Below are 22,368 nucleotides of genomic sequence, written 5' to 3' on the forward strand. Positions count from 1 at the left end.
TCTAGGGATGATATAGAAAAGTCAAAGTCATCAGGAGACTGGAAAGCTGTGCATGATTTTTATTCTACAACGTTTGATTCTTTCCTGGAGATAAATGCTGCATTTAAGGTTAGAATATAATTCATATTACTTAGTAGTTACAGTGATTTGGATCCTCAAAGCATTTAGACGCACATCAGTTAAAGGCTTGCAACTTGTTGCTCAAACCCACTAAGATTGCTTTATCATGATCTTAACTGCCTTTGGTACAAAATCTGTTATGGCATTGATTTATTTATTACAGTTTAAGCAACAGTATTTCAAGCATAAGGTACTATACGTAAGGTACTTTCTAGACAAACTACAGTTTAAAAATAATCAAGTTGATGTAGCTAATAGGCAAACCTGTCCCTAAAAAAAAAAAAAAAATTGATATGCATTCAAGTAGTATTGCTGTTCTGTTGTGTTGGCATATTCAGTGTTCGTTGGGCAAGATCATATCTTTGAAAAGTTTCTGAATACATGCTAAATTAATATTTCCTTCTTACTACAGAGCAAGATGTGCTTTTGATGTTTGTTATTAACCTAGGCAAAATAACCTGCAACTTTTAGTTACTTAATGAATATTGAATACTTGTAACTTCATTCTTGTCTCATGATTGATTTACAGCAAAGATGGAACATTAACATTCTGTGCAATTTATTATTTGAGACCCTTCTACATTTTAAAATAGAACAACTAGGTAATGGAGTTATGTGAATAATGTTAAAGTGTAAGATGAATGTTCTTTAGTTTCATCTTTCACACATTAATTAAAGTGATTTCGATTCTTATGTTTTGATAAGGAAAATAAATACGTATATCTATCTGTATGTGTTTTGTTTAAAAGTGCTGATAAACTTTTATTTTGAAAGACAAGTCAAATATTCAAAACATTTCAAAATCAAAATGTTTTGTTTATTTTCTAATTTGCAGAAAGACACCAATTCTCCATTTAATACCATTGAGGACTCTGGAATTGATGCAAAATTTGTGAATGTTGTCTATGATGCCTTATTGAATACTGTAAGTAGAAGAAAAGAGTTTGTGTTCGATAATCTAACTATCATTTCATCAAATAAACTTTCTAAGAAGCAGTTTATACCAAAAGTATTTATCAGATATCTATGATTTCCGAAGAATGTCTCAAAACATAGTTAAAATTGTCCTGTGAGGATTGCCATAGAGTCATGAAAATTACTCCAGTAAAAGACAAGGAAATTTTTGTTAGTATTAATGTGGTTCATCCTGTGGTAGATCTCGAAGAGTGCTTGGAAGATAAGTCATGAGTGTGGTGGGACACTGCATGATGAGAGAGATGGAAAATGTGAGGTTGGGAGTAGTAAAAAGTAGATACTGTGTCTAGTAAACGCAAGTCAGAAGTAATGTAGAAATAATGTGTACAGCTTTTAAGTTGTTTGAAGTTTTGAAAGCCACAGATGATACATCTTCAGGCCTCACCTAATAGCCTCTGAGGAAAGATATAGTCAAAGATTTCTTAGCTGGCTTGAATCACAGGCAAAACAAATTTGCCGTTTTGTACACACTCTTAAACCAAGCATGTATAATTTGATCAGATATGATTTTTCCCTGCTCCTTTTTCCATAGCCTCAAGACGTTCAGAAGTCTGTCCTAAAGGGAATAATTAATGGTCTGCTACAAGAATGGAAAGGGTAAGTATAACCAATGTTTGCACTACTGTTCCAACACTTACTTAGAACTGGTATACTTTCTATATTTTACTCTATTGTTTTAGCCAAAGAAAGAAAATTTTCTCTTAAAACTTAACTTGACTCATAAGAACTTGTCTCCTTTTGGCAGGCAAATCTAATGAGACTTAGTTTGAGCTCTGTAAGCTGACAATGAACCTCTGAGAAGCAGATCTAGCCATATATCCCCCCAGAAAATCTCAGCTGCTTGTTGCCAGGGCAATCTTTCAGGAATCCCAACTGTGAGATGAATTAGGGAATTTATCCAGAGTAAAACATGTTCCTCCTGACCCCAACAAACATGTTTTAACTTACATAATTTCTTGACTCGAAGTTTGCTTTGTAATATCATTCATGTTTCAGCAGCGCTGAAAGGGTGGTACAGCGTGCAGAAATGATTATCCATGAGAGGACAAGATTTTAGCAAGAAGTAATAGAAGTGAGAATGCTTAGTATGATTCAAAAAGAGATGTAGCAAGAGACAGCCCCTTGTTTTGACTCATATGTAACCCAACCCATGGCTATTGCTTTCTCTACTTTTTTTTCCTACGTTTAGAGAGTAGTCAGAATCTTTGAAAGTGTCCTTTCAGTGATGATCCTGAATATGGTATTCAACACGTATTGACAAAAAAAAGTTAAATCCTAGGGTGTGTGATATACTGACTATTGATGTGTATATATGTTGTATACACACAGTGTTTCCATATAGTTCATTCATTTGTAGGCCACGAACAAAAGATGATCTTAGAGCATACTGTATACTTCTACAGGTAAGAAAAATACAGTATTTTTAGTTAAGTATATGTCTGCTTAACTTATAATCTATAAACCAGTATACTGTGCAAACAAGGTACTTAGTATACCTGATAAATTTCACATTTAATTTCCTGTCATAAGATTGTATTAACATATGGAAGCGTAGGGTATGCATGATGGGAACAGGAATTTAATGGCAGAGTTCATAGGGAACATATGAAGATTGCATACATTAAACCTATGAACTAAGAACACAGGCATGCAATTGTTTCCTATCACTTTGTATTGAAAGAGCAAATGTTTTAGAAGGTTATTTCCTGCTTATTGTCAGATCTCCTTTATTGCTATGTTGCAACAATGATCTTTCCCAAAAGTTTCAGTATATGCACTTTTTGCTATTGCAGTAATTTTCACTAGTATTGCAGTTTATCCAGCAGTCTCCCTCCAATCTATCTTATGACTGCATTGTCTGATTTCTGTCTACATTAACCGATTACCTTTCCTACTAAAATTGAAGAGCATTTGTAGCAAATTTCCCCTTTAAGCTTTGCTAATGCAGATGACACCTCTCCACGAGAGAATCTTCTGCTGTTACTCGAAAGATCAGATAGTAGTTTAGTTTTTGGAGACAACAGTTTTTTTTCTCTGGGGTGGGTACATTAGCTGTGAATTACAAGGAATAATTCTGCAGAAAAGTGGGAGTGTGTGGACTTATATAAGAGGGAAAATAAGGAGTGTGTGGAAAGACAGGAGAATCCTTATTACTGAGATGGAAAGCTCATCATGCAGAGGAGTGTAATTTATGTGCTATACAGTAAATGATAATCCAGAAAAGATATATTGAATACTGCCTTTGTTACCTGTGGGCTTTCTTTTGAAACACAAAAAATCCATACTTTTACAATATAGGAGTTACATATTTTTCATTTGAATAGAAGTTGCAAATCAAATCATTTTTTCATAGCTTTTACCACTGTCACAGCAATTTTCTGAATTAACTTTCCTGCGTAATTGTATTGGCAACAACAAACGTAAGAAACAGTCATAATGACTTTTTTCCCTCTTTGCAGTTTGTTAACCTAACACATTTTTTTAATCTTTTTCAGAATCCTCAATTTAGTAACACTTCTACTTATGTCATCTATGCTCACTTGCTAAGACAGATAGCAGCCTTAACAGAAGCTGACCATCATTTCCTAGTGCACTGGTCTAAAAAGTAAAAAAAAATAAAAAAAATAAAATTAAAAATTAAAAATTTTTAGGATTACAATTGTTACTGTATTTCCATTTATGTTGACTGTTTTATATTATATATAAATTATATGAAAGTTGACTACAGAGATTGTTCTTGTTGTTTTCAAAGTACATTTGGACATAGTCCACTGAGTGATACTGATTTATAGATGCGAACTGTATATAATGTATAAAAATGATTATCTTTATGCAAAAAAGCTTTGATTGCAAAATAAGCTAAGTTATTTTTTACATAACTTATGCAAAAAGGATGTAAATTTTTAGATACGTGTTTATATAATGATGTTGATACAAACATCTTTATGATCTTCCTTTAAATAAAGATGTTTCTTGCATTATTTCCAAAAGATACTGTAGCTTTGCTGTGTTACATGAAAACCACAAATGAAATTAAGTCCATGCTGATAGTGATAGAGATGGTGACAGAATGTAGTTAAGGCATTAGATTTTAATTACTTGAAATAATTCTAATAGCGCCTAGCTATTAGTCATGTGGGGGTAACTGCCAAAAGAGTGGTTTTTGTTTGTATGCAAGTTGCCTTCCTTATAATGACTGCACAAAAAGTTCAGTTTAGGGTTTAAAAAAAGTTTGTGTATGTTCACAATTCCCTGTCTCTTAGGGAATCTTTTAATTAAGGATTTTCTTCTCTGTAAGGACAAAAATTATATACATATATTTCTACCCCTGAAATATGTCCAGATTTGCTTAAAATTGCGTTAATTTGTTATTTAATTTGAATCAGTGTTTACAAATCAGATGAACCCTTTTGGTTAAGGATGCAAAAGGCATATTGATGTTCTTAAGTATTAGAAATTCGAAACATTAACATAGAGCTTTTATTTACCAAATGATGCTTTAATATATTATGTATTATATCTGCACATGTATTTTTGCTGTACCACTTTCATAAGAAAGTGGTGCAGCACATAATTTTACATGTGCACTTGTCACAAGTTTATGAAGTATTTTCCACTATTCATTCAATAGGACTAAGTATCTCAAAGTCAAAAATTGAAACTTCCTCCATATTCAGATTGTGGAGTGAAAGAGAGAAGGGATGTTTATTTTTTGTTTACTTTTGTTTATTAAAGTCAAGATCAAGTAATGATTCTTTTGTAATTTTTTTAAAGTTGCAGACATTAAAAAGTGCATTTAAATTGTGCACTGAAGAGCACTGCTGCATGCCAGTATTTAAAAGCATGATTCTTCAAACTTTAAATTTGGAACTTTATGTTTATAATGGGACAGAAGCATGTTCTTCAGAAAATAATATTGAAATTAGATAATATAGGCTTCAGTTTGAACAGCAATCACATGAGAGTAACTGTAGCTTGTTTCTTTTAGGATTTCACAGAGGAGGTTCAAGCAGGTGGTGGACAGGTTACTGCAATTTATTTCTTTACGCCTGTTTCCTGCAAAACCTGAAGAGTTTCCACCCATGATGAAATGTACCTGGTGGATTCCATCAGCAACCAAAGTCCTGGCATTATTTAGTAGGTTTTTTCCTTAAATTGTGTATGCATGTAGATGTATATTGTATATGTACGTATATATACTTGCATTTTGTATGTGTATGCATGTACACATACGGGAGCAGAGGAAGGTGGTTTATCTCTTTCTCTCCACTTACGGTGGCAGTGGACATTGGTATTAACACAGTACAAGCTACAATAGAAGAGAATGCCAAAAAATAGCAAGCAGGAAATAAGTGTCTATTGGCAAGACCTTATACTTGCTTTTTACTAGAGGATAATTGCTAGGCATCATTTTCCTGTAACAGATCATTAGAAGAAAAATCCACAGAGGTAACCAATAGTAAAGATTTCCCTTAGTTTTATAATATTTTTTTTAAATGTGAAATTCCTACAATTTCTTCCATAACTGGTTTAGCCTCATAGATGTTCTTAGGATCTAGATACCTTAAGCAATGTGTATTCCTCCTAAGTTCAAAACTACAGCATAGAAAAAGTAAATCTGTCCAGCTCAACACAAAGCACAGCAAATTTGACCATTGCAAATGCAGTCTTTCTCCTCTCCCAGTCACCAGTAGTTTAGTGGTTAGAGCATCTGCTATAGAAATGGAAGACCTAAGGTCAGTACCCTTTTCTTGAGGGGTAGAAAGCCCCTCTTTGCTTCATGCTTTGTAGGAGAAAATGAAACCATCAAGTGAAAATTAAAATTGAACTGAAGATATTTTCATTTCTCTGGCTACTTAAAACATCTTCTGTTTAAAAGAGTTCCTCACAGCCCTCCCTACACAGTGGCACAGTTTAGACACACAAGCTCAATTGTATCCTAAACCATGTTTTTTCTCTTGTGTTCTGTAGTCATCTGTGAAAGAGTTGCCAGTTCATTAATTCTGCACGTGTACCTCTGGGAAAAGGGATATTTAGTAATTCAAAAGAGACCACTTGATATGAAGGTGTTTGAGAAATCTATCAAACTGGTTTTCATTGATTTCAGAAGAATATATCATTCTTTGTCTATGAAACTTTAAATTAGTGTATGTCATTATGTGGGATACAGTCAAATGCTGCAGAGGAATTGCTCTTGAGGTCAGAAATGTATCAGGTTTACCACAGTTGGGCTGATCTGGAAAATTACTGGTTTTAAATCTTAAATGATGCTGCAAGTTATGTTACAGTTGGAATTCTGTAGCTAAGACTCAAAGTTACTAGTAGTCCATTTGTCCTTTTTTCTGTCATCTTGTTCTTTTACTGCTGTACAGAATGCTTAGAAAATTTGCATAATCCAATCAGTACTTTGAAAGACTACTGTATTTTCTTTGTAGATGCTGCAAATAGTCTGATTAGCCCCCCTATTATTTCATATATGGATTTCTACAATTCTACACTTGATCACATTGATCTTATGGAAGAATATCATAACTGGCAATGTTATGGAAATTCACACAGGTAAGGAGAAATTGGCTGTTTCTTGTCACATATTATTTCAAAGCACCATATCTCTGTGTGTGTATATAGCCATACTAAATATATTTTATTGGGAAAACATAATGTAGCTACTGTTTGCAGAAACTGCGTGGATATGATGTCGATTAATAAATCTCATTCTACCTTTGCAAACTGGACAGAAGAGTAAAATCTAGATTGTAACATTAGTTTATTATGTATTGGTGTAGATTCAGTGATGTGTTAATTGCATCTTACTATGGACATATTTTAACTTCTAACACATTAGTAGAAATTGGTGCTGTGTGCATACTTAACACTTAATGGTGGTATCTAAATATTGTGTATGTGGGTCTGATCGTATTTGCTCCAGTAAAATCAGTTGTACTTGCTTCTATTACATGAAACTTAAATCGTTACAGGCTTAAGGCAGCCACAAGTATGATCTAGAAACGTGGAGAAATAGGTGTTAAATCTTCCTGCTAAGTTTTAAAATCTGATTGGGAAGGAGGAGGGCAGAAAAAAAAAAGACGTGATAGCGATAAATGCACAGTAGGCTTTGAGTAGTCTCAAAGCATTGGAATCTGTATACTGCTGAGCTTCAGACTTTTTTTTTTTTTTTTTTTTTGCATGGGCACCATCTGGCTGCTTTGGCACCCACATCCAAATTTACAAAAGGGCTGTGAGATTTCCACCTGCTCCAGTTCTTTTCAGTTAGCTGGGACATGGGGTATATATCAAAACAAAGTTTGTGTGATACATAGCTTTGGAAGTAATGCAGACTAGCTGTATAATTCTTAAAATACGTTTAGTTCTTGTACTGTGTTAGAGCCATATTTTTTTCCCAATTTTATAGCCTATAAATCTGTATAGTTTGACTTTAAAATAATAATTAAAAAATAAATAAATAATTCAAGGCTCTATGCTTAGAATTAATTAGGACCAGTATGAATAAGTCCCAGTTTACCTTTCACATTACGTATTTTGAAATACACAGTTCTTCCAAATAAGTTGACACTGCTTGGTAAAACATTTTGTGTTAGGATTTCCAGCAGATCAACTGAGAATCTTTTTTCCTCATTCTCTTTCTTTCCTAAAGACATTAGAATCCGGAGCTCCTCGCAGGCAGGATTCAGGGTGCACATGTAGAGTCTGGATTCAAGATGCACACAGAGTCTGAAGCTCCGGGTGTCTTAGTATGAACTTCTGCTAGGTGATGCATGAGCTAATCAACAAAAAACTTACTGAAGTAACCAAGTAAAGTAAATCTTTTACCATAATGATTTCTGAAGTTTTTCAAAATCGTTAGTAATATTTGACTGCAGTGGAATGTAGCTGTAATCTGATATTTTAGAAGTCCTGAGCATTTGTAGCCCTGGCTTAAATCAGAAGGACCTGTAGAAAATCAGTATTTTTGAAAATCAGAGCAGAAAATAAGCAAAAACAGAAATACTTCTGTGTACTAATGAATGCTATACTGAGATAACTGTTTAGCTTGTATTAAATAATATATTCTCATTTACTTTAATTCAGTGTAGCAATAAAATTTAGTATGTAAAGCAGAAGATACTTCTTGCCATCTGTAATTGAAGACTGCTTTTTATTAGGTCTATAGATGATAAACATAAAAGAGGTATATTCAGGATATGTATTATTCTATTGTTAAGTAGAATTTCTAATAGTATCTATAACTAAACAATCTGAGTTCTACTGAATTGATTATCTTTGTATACAATGAAAGAACAAAAACCCCGGCAGCTATTTCCAAATGAATGTCAGTAGAGGGAAGATAGTTACTGAACAATAATGTAAAAATTCTCTCCTCTTCTCTTAAGAAAGTACTATGCTAGTTGCTAAAAATGAAATTCTATCTTTTTTCTCTTGTCATTCAGGTTTTCTTTCTGTCAATATCCATTTATTATTTCTATAGCAGCGAAAAAGGTTATTATTCAAAGGGATTCAGAACAGCAGATGATAAGTATTGCACGAGTAAGTCATTTCATGATAAATGGTTATGTCTAATCAATTGGTATTTTTATCAGTTTTTCTTAGGTAAATATTCCATACAGCCTTTCATCACAACTGACCTACAAATGTCCATGCTGGATTCTCTCCATGTTTTTTTTTTAATTATTATTTTTATATGCTTGGTTTTAAGATGTTTACAAATATCAGTGTTGTGGAGAAAGTTACAGTAAATGTGTTGTTTACTTTTGCTTTTTTGTTTTTTGGAGAAAGCAGGTTAATATACTGTGTTTGATAAGAAACCAGCATGTTAAATTAACAAGGTAATTAAGGAAGAGAGAATTTTGGTCTGTTTCCTATTTCATTTTGTGAAGATGTGATGTTGTGGAAGACCAAAAGATAACAAATCTCAGAAGAGGTACTGCTTCTGTGCAACCTCTTGCATTTTGAAAGAGATTTTGTCTGCCTCTCTTGGTGGTAACTTTCTTAAGGTGCTAGGAGTTACTGTTTTCCTCAGTGTTCAATGTGGCAGCACCACCTATCTGTTCAGGGTTTGCTAGATGTATCTTGTGAATAGCAAAGTAAAGCACCAGCCAGCCTCTGCCATCTTGTATTCTTTTTAACTATTTTGGGAGTTTAAAAGTTTGCTCTGCAATTGTCACCTGCTTGTTATAGATCCTGATAGTTTCATGTAGTGTGAAAGGTGTTTTCAGTAGAAAAGAGATGGCATTGCTCATTACTTCTTAGAAGATACTGGAGCATCTGTTGTATCAGGGTAATGTCTTTTTATATGAGATACTAAGGACTTATTAAAATTTAGTAAGTGTGTTTGTTTTTTAAATGAAGATGTTACATGTACGATGTTTTTTTATTCAAATAGCAAAGCCTTGTGGATAAAGTCTCTCGCAGACAGAAACCTGACATGAATATGTTGTTCCTAAATGTGAAAGTGAGGAGGACGCACCTTGTTAGTGATTCACTTGATGAGGTATTAAAAATGTAATTAAATGGTGTGTTGCTGCAAAATAGCAATTGTGTTTAGATTTGATAAGTCATATTTATATATTCCTGTGCTAACATAGGGAATGCATATATCTTTAGTACAAAATAAAAGAAACTGAATTACTTCTTCACAGTAGCAGTGCTGCAAAAAAGATACAGACAATCAGAACTTTTTTTTCTGTTCTTATACTTTTCCACAGTTAAGTTCCTAACAAAGATGTATGCTTGCATACCACGTGATATATGTGTGTGTTTGCAATTTTTATCTTAAGAGTACAGTGCATAATTATCAGATTATGTAGGATCTAGTTCCATGATAAGGAGCACAAATAATGACTAATCATCTAGTCACTAGATGAGTTTGTTCTGTTCTAATTCCCAGAATACTTTTATTCTTTTCCTTCACTAGCTTCTCTATCTTATAACAGTTATTATAGGCTTTCTTTTCTTAACTTCTTATAATTTTAACTGATTCCTCATTCTTGAATGTAATTTTTCCTTTTTTAGAATTGAGAGACAGATGTGTCCGTTGAAGTAGGCGGTTCTTCAGTATCCACATAAACTTGTTAATTATTATTTAATGAAAGCTAGTTCCCCACTGCTTCTCAACACTAAAAACAGCCTGATGGTATTGAAAAAGAAGTCCAAATACTGAAAACAAAATAAGACCAAAGAAGTTCTGATTGTTTACGTGCAGAAAACATAGGTTTAAACTTTTTTTTTTTTTTCAAATTAAAACCTGTCTATTTTAGCCTTCTTTCCTAAGACAGAATAACTCAGTGGTGATACTGCTGTCTCTCAGGCATTGTAGTATTTTTACTTACCATTTTGAAATAACCAAGAACAACTTCAAGATTTTCACCTACTAGTGGGAGGTGATGCAAATAACTAGTTTAAACCAAGTGAGAGTGGTATACAAAGAGGTTTTTTCTTTATGACTGGAAGCACTGATGATATGTTAAATTTTCTCTATTTTACCACCTCCTATTTTGTAATAGCTAGCAAGGAAGAGGGCAGATTTGAAAAAGAAGTTGAAAGTCACATTTGTAGGAGAAGCTGGTCTTGATATGGGTGGCCTGACAAAAGAATGGTTTCTTCTTCTGATTCGTCAGATTTTTCACCCAGACTATGGTGAGTTTAAGTACAATTTGAAAATCTGTTGATTTTAAAATATCAAAACCGTGATGGATAAGAATTCTTCATTAATCCAGTATTAGACCACTTACTTGTTGATGTAAAAATAAATAAATAAAAGCAGGCAAGTTAAAACTGTCATGAATATAGATGGGAAGAACTCTTGGCATAGAGGACAATAGAAGAGAGTGGGAAGTTCTGAAAAGCTTGGAAGATCTTGGCTTTTGGCAGGGAGGTTCAAGCGTTGCTGAAACACTGAGATTTCATTTCAGTGGTATAACAACTAGAGAGTGAGCAAATATCTGATCAATGGAAAGATTTGGAATTAAAATTGGGATTCAGCTTTTTAAAACTTCAATCACACTAGATCTTGTTTCAGAAACTGGAGGCTCAGTGGTTTCAGTCTGTTACTATCCTTACTTTAGTGAACGTGCTGAGTAGAAAGTGTGGGGGGATTCAAGACTAGCAGTTGATTTTTCTTGAAGTTTTTCCCCTGATATATCTGCTGTGTTGCAGTGTTTCCAGCTCTACCAAGAGACTTAGTTGCCTGCCCCACGTGTGTTACAATGTCTTCTTCCTCTCAGTGTGGGTAATTAGTAAATGGGATTTGAGACCTATTTTGTTCCAGTGTCACTGCCATCTTTCAGTCAGTGAACCTTGCTCTTCCTTAAATGCAAATGTTCAACTGCTTCTGGTGAAGACACTGTTTAAACTATTTGTGATGCACTCCTCGTTGGACCAAATTTCAAAAAAGATAGATCTTTTGGGAGAAAATGCTTTTAGCAAAAAATGGCACATCTGAAGGCAGAGTTCTATCTCTAAGTTTTCATAAAGACTAGATATCCGTGAGACATCAACTGGAGTTTTTGGTGTTTGTTGCTTTAATTCAAAGAAGTTTGGTTTTCATTTAAATCATTTATTCCTCAGCTTTATCTTCAAACCCAAATGAGATGAGCAATTACATACAAGACAACCGTAGACAACCTGTTCAGGGCTTTAGTTTGTATGCTGACTGTGAAAACAATATTAAACTATCAGTGTATTCAATCCCAAAACCAGTCATTGCATTTTATTTAATGTAGTTATGCATTGATAAAGTGGATTTCACTGTTAGTGCATTCTCAATCTAGAGTGTAACTGTCTTGCTTCTCAGAGAAATGCACCTTGCCTAGGCATCTTAAAGCTGTTATGTAGGTTTTTACTTTCTTTTACTCTTTAAAATGGTATGTTTTGTTTGACTGCTATTTGCTTCAGATACGACGTTACAGTCATGATTTTGGTAGGATCTAGCTTGTTACTTAGACCAGCAGGTGGATTTTTTAGGGTGTTTGTGGGTTTTTTAATCTTCTTTAAAATAATTTTTAGGCAGATAAATATGAAAAAGTTTTTCGTGTCATGGGATTCATTCCAATGTTTTTAAAGATTGTCATCTGCTATTGATACAGAAAGGTAGGAAGAAATGGGCTTACATTGCAGCAATAAAATAGTTGATCAGACAGGTATGTTTCTGGCTGTACAGATTATAAAGTACTGTGACGAAGCAGAATGCATAGAAACCATGTAAAATATCCACGAGTGGAGGTGCTTATTTAAGAATGCAGTACATGACCTGGGCTGATGGGCTTAGTCCTGCTTCAGGGCTGGAGCTGCTCTTGGTGGCCTTTGCCTAAGGACCTGTAGGGCCCTGCTGCAGAAGGGAAGACATGGAACTGAGAACCAGCCTGGAGATCTGCACTTTTAGAAGCACTTAATAATGTGCGTGTAAGAAAAAATGGTTTTGTGTGACCTTTTATTAAAGATAAGGCTTGGTAAAGTGCAACTTTCCTCTTCTGCAGGCATGTTCACGTACCACAAGGATTCACGCTGCCATTGGTTCAGCAGCTTTAAGTGCGATAACTATTCTGAATTCCGACTGGTTGGAGCTGTATCCTTTTATGTCCTCATAACAGTGCTAAACAAGCAGTGATTTAATTACAGGAACAAAATAAGGCAGGAAGATCTAATCAGAACCTATCCCGATGTACGTACAAGTGTGTTGAATTTTAAATGTATAAAGAAAAAGTCATTCAAGGAAGCAATCTAAAAAAAGAGGAAGACAATGATTGATATGGGTACATGGTACATTTTACAGTCAGAAAATAGTGCAATTGAGATTGCACATGCAACTTTTTTGTGTGTAAGTTATAATTTTTATGTACTTCACTTCTGGGTTCCATTCAGTAAACATAAATGAGCCTGGGTGCATTAATATTTTAAGTTCCTATTGACCAGTTTGTGGCTTCTTTTTAGCCTAATGGTTTCCACATGAACATAAGATTTTTTTCCTAGGTTTTCTGATGTGCTAATTTATGAAGACCTCAGACATGCAATTAATAAATTAGTGCTTATAAATCCACTAAGATGAGGTGATGATGCACCCATTTTACTAATGGGAAGCTGAATCATGAATGGGATTCTTCTAATTTTTGATATTAATTTCAAATTAGTACTATGAAGTATTAGTTTGGGTAAGTGTCATTGTGGCTGTTTATTCCTTCTTTAACCAACTTACGGACGTGGAAAGCATTTTCTCAGTTAGTCCTCAATAGCTGTATGTGACAGTTTGCTGAGGATAAAGTCCCTGCTATGAAATGAACGAACGATGAGGTGCAGTGTATAAAATTTAAGCTATTCTGTATTACTTAATGAGTATGGTAGGCTGCAATAGCAAGTCTGGTAGTAACAAGCACAAGCCTATGTGGATGAATCTGTTTCTTGTATTTACATATGTCTTTTTAAGCTAGAAAGATAGCCTGCTCTATTCCATCCCCATTTGCTTTGTCCGGACTCTAGAATTATTGTGTATCACCAGGTGTACCTAAGTGTGCTAGCAGATAAGCTGTAGTGCCAGTGCAGGTTAGTCATTAGGCTTTTTTTCAAAGAAAAAATTGCAAATTTTTCAAAGAAAATTTGTATTTCAAAGAAAAATTTATATATTGAGTGTTCTTTGGAATTTGGGGATTAAAAATAAACAGTTTTCTTTTTTAAAAAAAGTCATAATACATTGGAACAATTTATTCAGGAAATGCTGGTATATAATATGATGGAGATTTTCAAGTGTTCTGGCAGCATGCCTCATTTGACCGTTTGAACTATTACTTAATTGTAACACAAAATTGTGTTACAAATAATGTCAGTCCAAAAAAAAAAATTAAACTACTTCAGTTTGTTTAGTATGTTAGAATATGCTAGAGTATGCTCAGTAAAAGTTTTAAATATTTTTTCCAAGTTACCTAAAATGTTAACTGTAATTAAGATGTGTGGTTTTTGCCTTTAACGTTTGACTTGTATAGCTTATGGGACTTGCTGTCTATAATAGCATCACCTTGGATATTCGTTTCCCACCTTGTTGTTACAAGAAATTGTTGAGTCCTCCTATAGTTCCATGTGATCATAACACACTTGTAGGCATCTGTGATGTTACGTTGGATGACTTGTTTCAGATTATGCCTGTAAGTATTGTTTTTAGATGCTAAATTACTGACTTGGAACCTGTTCTACTTAAATTTAATACTTGGAAAGCATTATTATCTATTTATTAATTATCTACTGATTATCTATTTAATGCTTTGAAACAGTCTGTACAGACTGTTTCAAAACAGACGTTTTTTAGTACCAGCTGATATAGTCTCTGTTTTTGCTGCCAAAAACATAAATACTCCTTGTTTTGCAAGTATAGCAGAGTTTTTGTAGGTCTTCTGGAAGTTAGAATACCAAAATTTGATATGTTCTAGACACCCTTTCCATAGTAAAAGGAAAAATTTAAGTTTATGATTAAAAAAAAAAAACACTTCTAATATGCTGATTAAGCAGTGTGGGGTCTTTTTGTGTACATGTTTTGAAGATGCAGCTTTTTCCAAGGTAGTTTCTTTATAAAGAATGATTTTTGCATGTTCTTGCAAATACATCATTTACTTTTGTAGGTTCACTAAAGGGTTTTTATTCATGTTGTAGGAATTGGCCCATGGACTGAATGAACTTTTGTCCTATGAAGGCAATGTTGAAGAGGATTTTTACTCAACCTTTCAGGTTATTAAGTACTCAACTACAAGTGATTCTGAAACTAGTTCAGTAATTTTACCAATGTTTCTGCAATGGAGTGGTTGACAAGTGTGTGGTTGCTTATTGTTTGCTGTACAACTGCGTGAGCATGAAAGCTTGCTTCAAAACCAGTGTAGTGCTTGGTGCACAGAGTCTGGTTCCATTATGGGGCTTTAAACAGTTCAATGACAACCTAAGTGGATCTGACCATTGACTGCTGGGGTCCCATGTCTAGCTGCTGGTAGAGTTCCAGCTCTTTGCTTGCTCTGACACTAATGCATTGCAGTCGGTGACCTACCTGATTGTGGAATTCATCTGTCTGCAAGACAGTTCTTTTTCTGTCTAACCCAGTTGCTTGACAAAGCTTACTCTTGTTATTTTACATGTTTTACTTAGGAAATCTCACTTTCACATATCTTGCCTGTTCAAGTTATGATGGTTTTGCCAGACTTGTATGTGTAACAATCAATAAATGATTATATTTCTATTCAATCAAGAAGGAAGTCTTTTTCATGTATTCATTGTTTTAGGACACATGCTATTTAGTAAAATTTCATGCTGGTTTATGGACTCGTATTGACCTTTTTTGCTTCAGCTTTCAATTACATTATTATAATACTATAAGAGATTTTTTGTAAAGCAGCTGTTTTTGAGTTGCTAGGTGAGTTACAGTGGAAGAGATACCTTCCTAATTATGTTTGATACTACTAAATTGTTCCTAGGCATGTTCTGCTTCCACTTTGAGGCTACACAGTCTGCAGCTCAATGTGCTACTGTTTAATAGGGACAATTTTTCTACTTTGAATGCCAATTTCTTAAGCAATTTATTGAAAACTGTATTAGTTAACTAAAACCAAACAAGTAAAACAAAACCCTCAGGATTACAGTATGTGCTGAAGAAAGAGGGGAGATGCATGGAGTAATAAATACAAGCTTTGTACTCTGCGAGTATCTGAATGTATTTTCCAAGACTGAACTTGATTTTCTCTTTCTACAGGTTTTTCAGGAAGAATTTGGTGTTATAAAATCTTATAACCTAAAGCCAAATGGAGATAAGATTCCAGTCACAAATCAGAATAGGAAAGGTATTTCAATACATATGAATGATACACATTTGGCAGATTGAAATTTATCATTCTTTTTACTTCTTGTAAACCAAGGTTTTATTTAACAAAATACAAGAAATAAATTCCTGTGGTCTTTCCTGTTACGTCTACCAATTTAGTAGTATGTAAATTAAAATGCATTCATTTTTGTTAATTCAGTACAATTTTAGAGGGCACAACAAAATGTTACTTAAAATTATTGCAATGTAACAAAAGAATGATTCTCTTTTTTTAGAATATGTGCAGCTTTATGTTGATTTTCTTCTCAACAAATCAATCTACAAACAATTTGCAGCTTTCTATTATGGATTTCATAGTGTCTGTGCTTCATATGCATTACTGGTAAGAACAAAATATCACTTCTGTTTCAAATAGGTGGCAATGACTGATCTAAATTATGTAAGTTATTCTTGGTATCTACATTGGATGGTTTTAGCATTCATAAGGAATCTTGATTAATCAATGTAGTTGAACAGGAGAAATTAAGTTATCAATCATCATCTTTTTTAACAGAACACTATGGATAAATAAAGCTCCACAAGTTAAGTTTATCAGCATGTATTCACAGACAAATCATGGGCTTTTGTATCAGTGTTTATGGAGATTCTCTGCATTTCTTACAGTTCCAAGCAGTAGCGCAAATATGTCTGTGCGTTCTGGAGCGACTACTGTGAAAACCGTGTTACTTTTTTGCAGAAGGAACTTTCAGTAAGATTGAGGCTAAACATTCTTGTGTATTCAGTCCTATTTGGCTTTTGGAATGTGTTTTGTATTTTACGCCATTCCTTGTGCAGTAAGAGAAAGAAGAGGCAATTACAATCTTGATGAGAATTTGTGTTCCTGTGAAATTAGCCAAGTATGACAGGCTTGCAGCAGAAATGTGACTAACTGCAGTAGAGTTTCATTCTCCTTCTTAAACTTCCCTGAACTGCAATGAAGTACATTCATGCTTGCAAAAGATGGTGTAGTAAATGAGTAAGAAGTAGGTTCTACTGTTTTAAGTTTAGTGGTTGTGAAACATGATTTATGGTTAAATGTACTTGCTTGGTTCAACACTATGCACACCTAAAAGTAAATTCTGTCCGTCATTACTACTTATCAACCTATACTGGGACATTCAATGAAAATAAAATGGAAGTTGTAAAAAAAAAAAAAAAAAAAAAAAAGAAAGAAAAGAGATCAAGACACTCTCTCTGAATTCCATATGTAAAACCTTATTTTTTTTTTTCATGACATATTTGTAATCTAATCAGAAGATGAGCCAGTCATTGAAATAAACATAAGAATGAAAAGGAATTGGGAAACAAAAGAAATGCATTAAAATATAATGTTATCCAGTAACTTGCTTTTTACTATATACAGTAATAAAAGATTCCTCCAAGTTCTAAGGAATTCATTTTTCTAGAAAAACAATATGTATCTAGTTAACTTATAAATTTACATTCAACAATATCCTGTTAATTTTTCATCAATGGAAAAAAAATCTATTATTTCTCAACTTCAATGAAGATTAAATATTTTATACTTAATTTCTGGCAGCTACTTCGTCCGGAAGAAGTTGAAATACTTGTATGTGGTAGTCCTGAACTGGATATGTCCGCTTTACAGCGAAGTACTCAATATGAGGGATACCAGAAAACTGATCTCACTATAAGGTAGGCTTGATTTAGTATTTTTTTTCCTAATTAAATTACGGGCTTAAAAAGCAGCATTTCATGGTAGACTGTTGGGAATAATCTATTCAGGTGTATTCTGAAAATGGATCATAAATAAATGAAGCTTTAAAAAACTTATTTCCAAATGAGACAATGATGCTATTAAATTACTGTCTTTAGACACAATAAAACAAATATACTATATAAATAAGAAGAATTAGATCCTTAATAACATAGTGTGTTACTGGATACATTAAAAGTGATGTAAGTTGCAAATGGAGGTAGTTTCAAATCCTATACAGTGACATCAGAGTCTTTAATTCTATTAACCAATTTTATATTTTTTTCCTCCCAGTTCCAATTGATAATAAAGAGATGTATACTAATAAGTTAAACTGATTATTTTTTTAATAGAAAAGTGGGTTTGGACATCATTATGACAACACATAATTACAAAATTCATAAAATATTATTGTACTTGTTAAGTCCTTAGGAACTTACTTAAGATTGCATATTAGGATATTGATGCCCTTTGTTTTACATCAATTCAATTGCTGGTAAGCGTCAATTTATCACATGGAGTTGTTATATTCTAATACTGTTTTGGCAGGATATTGCATCTTAAACCATTTTCTTCTCCTTTGACCCTGAACATAGATACTTTTGGGATGTAGTACTTGGATTTTCTCTTGACCTTCAAAAGAAGCTGCTACATTTTGCTACAGGAAGTGACAGAGTACCTGTGGGAGGCATGGCGGATTTGAATTTCAAGATTTCAAAGAGTGAAACATCCACTAATTGGCAAGTAGTTGTTTTTTTTTAAAAAAAAAAAAAAAATAAATAAAAAATGTTCTTAAATTATTTCCTGGGAGTCCTTATTGCTCTTGAATGTCTTTTTAAAGAAGAGCAAAGAGTATAATGGAGAAACTTCATGACCTCCATTAATTTGTCTTCAAAATGTTATTAAACCCATCTATTGATAACATAAATTTAGCTGATGATCGTCTAATACAAAATCAATTCTTCAGTCAGTGTTTACATTTGAGTCCATGAATTTTTTACCTTTGAAGTTTCCTTATGTGTTTTAATTCAAATAAACTGTTTAATTGTTCCTAACATGACAGCTGAGCTAGTGAAAATAGAGGGTGAATCACCATGATTTTTTTTTCTGAATCTTTGTGTCTGTTTTGTCATTATGAATAGCAGCCCCTGCTGTTACCAAAAAACGCCTTGCATTCTTTCTTGATAGTCTAAATAGGAATTTTAATTTGCATTGCTGGAAAAGATGTAGCATTCCTTTAGGGTCTCTGGTGTGTAAGTGTATAGCTGATACAGAGGTTGCTCATACGAAATAGGACTGAAGCAGCCTTGTAACCTCATCATGAAAGTTAAATTGTTCATGCCAAGTTCTTATGCTTCTGGTAACCTTTTATTTTGTATGGAAGTGAATTGAAGAATCCCTCCTGCTTTCCAGCCAGTATTTTCCTTTTCAGGAGCGGAGACAGTCAGTTTAAACGATTTGGAAAATTGTATAGAAAAACTTACTGGTCTGTCTCACTGATAAGCAGTAATTGTTGGCTTTGCCTGTGTTTCTCTAACTTTTAAGGTAGTCAAAATACTTTAAAGGAACTACATTTTTACAGTCAAAATTTTGGGGGTTTTTCTGTGGAGAACTGGAAAAATGCATTGATGAAATCAGATTTAAAGCAAGCAAACAAAAATTTCTCATTATTGTGGTATTTCCAATGCCTTAGTCAATTGGCCAATAACTGGTTCCAGTAATATGTTAAAGGGACATGAGCAGAAATGAAGAAAAATCAGTCAACATTGAATCTCTGTTTAAGTTGATTCTCCTGCAAATGATTCTTTCTTGGAACTGAGAACATGTTTTGAAATAATGTACATTTAAAATCATGTAGATCTGGGCTGCAAGATGTTTGCTTCAGTCAGATGGCCTCTACAACAATGAGCATAAGCATGTTGACATTGTATTGCTCACACAATAGCATCAAAGATGCCAGTAGCCATAAGAATTACCAAATTAATATCCAGTTTCCCAAGTTGCCAAATTCTGAAGCAGGACTCCAGCCTTCTCAACAGATGTTTGCTTCCCTGTTTAAAGTAGGGATAAAAACAGCTGTTTGGATCTCCAGATCTGGAGTGGCGTTTCACTCACTTTCAAGAATATTTGCTAATGATCAAATGCCAAACTACTGACTAAATGAAAACAGAACTAGAGAGCTTACTAAAATCACAAACTTAAAATCTAACTTTTAAGTGACAAGAGTTTAGGAATTTTTCAGTGCATTGGGTTAATTCCAAGTTTCAGGTGGAGCTTCAGGTCAACTGGCTGAATAACTGTTTTCATCGGAATAATCTTTCCTAGTGCTGAGCATGGCTTCCAGCGTTTCAATTAGGTGATCCTATGAGAGACCTGAAATATATATGTATTCAATCTCAGCTTTCAGAAGACATTTGCAACTTGCAAAGGGGTGAGAGCTGCAAGCAAACAAAATTTACCTGAGCACCTGAGGTGCATTTGACCAATAGTGTTATTTATAATATTTCTTGTACACGGTTTCTTATGTAACTGGAAATGTGTAGGCAGATGGCAGCACCCTGTGTTTGTTGTGTTACTTAATAAGAGGATGGTTTTGTTTTTGTTTTAGGTTACCAGTGGCCCATACTTGCTTCAACCAGCTTTGTCTCCCTCCTTACAAGAATAAGAAAGAATTGAAGCAAAAGTTGATCATTGGAATTTCAAATGCAGAGGGTTTTGGTCTAGAATAAAATAAAATACTTCAAGAACAGCATTTTTATGTAGCACTCACTCTCTTCTAATTGTGCCTTTAAGCTTTTTGTTATGTCTCTTGATACTGTGCAAGTCTTACCCAACTTATATATTTTTAAAATATGAAGTGTATGTTTTTTCCTTAATGGCAATACATTTACTGCTTGCTTTGTCACAGAAAGTAGTTTTCTTCGTACAAAAAGCTAGTCTATTTGATAAAAGAAACATGATGAAGACAATTTCAAAGTTATAGTTTGTTTCCGTTTTTCCTTAATAGCACTTTATCATTAATTGTAATTACTTTACAACACATATATTCCACTGGGAAATAATACACAGAATATTTCTATATTAGCTAGTCCCAGTGGTGGAATGTTTTCAATTAACGTCAATAGTAGAAAAGAATGTAACTTACAGCATGTAGCCATATTTTCACAAAGGAATATAGGAATTTTAGTCTTTATAAAATGTATGCAGTTTTAATATTCTGGTTTTCCTTCTCAGCTAAACAGGCTGTCTAAGAAGCATGTAAATAACTGCCTGTGAACAAATAGGGTTTTGATAGTGCCATTTACTGCTAAAAACTTATTTTTTATGAATAAGAGGTTTTAGGTGTTCTATATTCAGCTTTTACAGATCAACAGGATTGACTGTACAAAGAATGTTAAAAAGTACTTTCTTCAGCTCGAGGGAATTCAAGGCCAAACTACAGATATTAAGCAACTTGTAGGTTCAATCTTTGAAACTGACAGAAACTATAGTGTCATGGTAAACAAAACTAGATATTTAAAGTAAATTCTGCAAATGTTGAAATACTTCAGGAAAAAAATAAATTTCCAACAAATGAAAAACTAATAAAACTAATATTAGTTTTGCTATCATTTTTTGTCAACTTTGTTAAAAGTCTTAAATAAGCTATGATGAGTGAATACAATAACATTTCATAAGAATGTTGAAGCTTTCATTGACTTGAGGGCCAGCATTTAAAGACAATGTTTTGTGTTTTTTACTGCACAAACTACATGAAAACAGTTCTTGATATGCGTATTCTGAATTAGTAAATTAGGAGCTGGGGAAGAAACTAGTTCTAAATTGCAGGTGTAATTATAAGTCTGGGTTTTATTCATTAAATTGAAAGAATTTATCAGCATGCAGTATAGTATTTTTTTATATGAATAGCTACTGTATGTTCTATAGATTTTTCTTTCATCTGAATGAGGCCCAGATCTTTCAAAATATTTAGGCATCCAATTTGCCAGCTTTCCCAGTTGACTTCTGCTGGGAGTTGAATGCTTAAATAGCTTCTGGTGTCTGTACTCAATTACTTGCAATAAGAGTAAAATTATATTATTGTTTTCACTTCCTATATAATTTACATACAACCAACAGATTTTCACACAATTGACAAATTAATTTTCCTAACTTGTAGTTTCAAAGCTGCTGTGGATTTTCTTCAATATCTAAGTGCAAATTTTATTTTATTCTGTTTTCTAGAGAAGGTACTGGTAATTTTACTATTTTATTAACAGAGAGATAGATAGTAGGATATTTATATATATTTGCCATTCTATTCATTGTGCTTTCCTTGAAATCAATATTAAAATTTCCATTGACTTCAGCTTGTAATGAAACTAGGTTAGAATGGAGTGTTAAAAGCAACACTTCAAACTTGTGCGTTGTCCATTATTTCTTTCAAATGAAGTTTTAAAATAAATTTGAATTTACAGGATTTCAGATGTTAAGAAATAAACAAAACTTTCACCACTGCACCAAGTGAACTAGACAAATTTAAAATTGCTTGACGCTAACAGTTGAATGTGGATGTAGGTAACAAATTTGGAAACAAGCACCTCCCTTTCCTCTCTCTGTAGAACTGGATAAGTAGAATGACAATTTATGATTAAATAACTATACAGTTTATCTGAAAACATGGCAAGTTAGCCAAAATATTTTTTTATGGCTTAAGCCCATTTTAATAGTTATC

The 22,368-nt window shown here is 33.4% G+C and overlaps 1 protein-coding gene across 2 annotated transcripts in view; it reads left to right on the forward strand.

Moving 5' to 3' along the window:
• HECTD2 (HECT domain E3 ubiquitin protein ligase 2) overlaps positions 1-21,224 on the forward strand; it is a 31,551-nt gene extending 10,327 nt beyond the window's left edge. For both annotated transcript variants that reach the window (XM_035329298.1, XM_035329297.1), the window contains 18 exons: positions 6-108; positions 956-1,045; positions 1,628-1,692; positions 2,453-2,498; positions 3,591-3,700; positions 5,084-5,232; positions 6,531-6,654; positions 8,544-8,640; positions 9,497-9,604; positions 10,617-10,749; positions 12,588-12,676; positions 14,085-14,243; positions 14,746-14,820; positions 15,830-15,917; positions 16,174-16,280; positions 17,478-17,593; positions 18,251-18,394; positions 20,263-21,224. In XM_035329298.1, coding sequence (XP_035185189.1) covers positions 6-108; positions 956-1,045; positions 1,628-1,692; positions 2,453-2,498; positions 3,591-3,700; positions 5,084-5,232; positions 6,531-6,654; positions 8,544-8,640; positions 9,497-9,604; positions 10,617-10,749; positions 12,588-12,676; positions 14,085-14,243; positions 14,746-14,820; positions 15,830-15,917; positions 16,174-16,280; positions 17,478-17,593; positions 18,251-18,394; positions 20,263-20,383 — 1,924 coding nt within the window. In that variant the 3' untranslated portion in view covers positions 20,384-21,224. The remainder of the gene's footprint in view (positions 1-5; positions 109-955; positions 1,046-1,627; positions 1,693-2,452; positions 2,499-3,590; positions 3,701-5,083; positions 5,233-6,530; positions 6,655-8,543; positions 8,641-9,496; positions 9,605-10,616; positions 10,750-12,587; positions 12,677-14,084; positions 14,244-14,745; positions 14,821-15,829; positions 15,918-16,173; positions 16,281-17,477; positions 17,594-18,250; positions 18,395-20,262) is intronic.
• The last annotated feature ends 1,144 nt before the right edge of the window (positions 21,225-22,368 follow it).

Source organism: Oxyura jamaicensis, chromosome 6, assembly GCF_011077185.1.
Source record: "Oxyura jamaicensis isolate SHBP4307 breed ruddy duck chromosome 6, BPBGC_Ojam_1.0, whole genome shotgun sequence".
Lineage (NCBI taxonomy): Eukaryota > Metazoa > Chordata > Aves > Anseriformes > Anatidae > Oxyura > Oxyura jamaicensis.